The 1,009-nt window shown below is 59.3% G+C and overlaps 1 protein-coding gene across 1 annotated transcript in view; it reads left to right on the forward strand.

Annotated features, from left to right (window-relative positions):
• Nucleotides 1-1,009, forward strand: part of DNAH17 (dynein, axonemal, heavy chain 17) — a 76,281-nt gene that overhangs the window by 4,991 nt on the left and 70,281 nt on the right. The window contains 2 exon segments of the mRNA XM_014531725.1: nt 150-317; nt 760-876. Coding sequence (XP_014387211.1) covers nt 150-317; nt 760-876 — 285 coding nt within the window.

Here is a 1,009-nt window from a genome sequence, read left to right on the forward strand (position 1 = left end):
TTCAGCCCCACCCTGTGGGTCGTGGGGGCCAGGCCGAATCCTCGGGGGGCAGAGCCCGCACCGGGCGTGGCCGAGCGTCCACCTTGGTTCCAAGACTGTGGCTCTGAGACGAGCTGATGGGCGGGCACCCCGGCTGCTCCCTCCGCCAGGACCTTTACAAAACGGCCATCGAGTTCCTGAAGCTGGAGAAGATCGAGCTGGGCGGCGTGCGCGGCAGCATCCTGGGCAGCCTGGTCGTGCAGATCCACGAGGAGGTCTTCGAGCTGGTGAAGGTCTTCATCGACTGCAAATACGACCCCTTGGACCCCGGAGACTCGGTGGGTGGGGGCCCCGGCGGGGGCGATGGCAGAGGCCCCCAGAGCGGGAGGCACACGGAGGGGGCGTGGGGGGCGGAGGCTCGACACTTCAAGGCCTCCCGACAGCTCTGCGGTGAGGAGGTCCCAACAGTGAGCGTGCTCAGCTGAGAGGGCCCCCCGAATCCCGCCAGCGGTGCCAGTCGGGGGTATTAGGGTGAGCACCACTGGCTGTGCCTGCAGATGAAGAGGTCGACGTTGGCCTTGGCCGGTGTGGCTCAGTGGTGAGCGTCCTCCCATGCAGGGCACATGCCCAGGTTGTGGGCTCGATCCCCAGTAGAGGGCGTACAATGTTTATCTCTCACATCAATGTCTCTCCCTCTCTCTCTCTCTCCCTTTCTCTCTAAAATTACTAAAAGCAGTTTTTTTTTTAAGAAAAGAGGTGAACGTTTGCATTCGCTTTTAGAGTTTCGATAACGATTACGCTGATTTTGAGACCAAAATTCAAGACCTGGACAGGAGGCTGGCCACCATCTTCTGCCAAGCCTTTGACGACAGCAACTTCATCGAGTCCTGCGCGAAGGTACGCGGGCGGGGACCGTCTAATCCAGGGGTCCTCAAACTTTTTAAACAGGGGGCCAGTTCACTGTCCCTCAGACCGTTGGAGGGCCGGACTACAGTTTAAAAAAAAACTATGAACAAATTCCTATGCACAC

This window comes from Myotis brandtii, unplaced genomic scaffold, assembly GCF_000412655.1.
Source record: "Myotis brandtii unplaced genomic scaffold, ASM41265v1 scaffold825, whole genome shotgun sequence".
Lineage (NCBI taxonomy): Eukaryota > Metazoa > Chordata > Mammalia > Chiroptera > Vespertilionidae > Myotis > Myotis brandtii.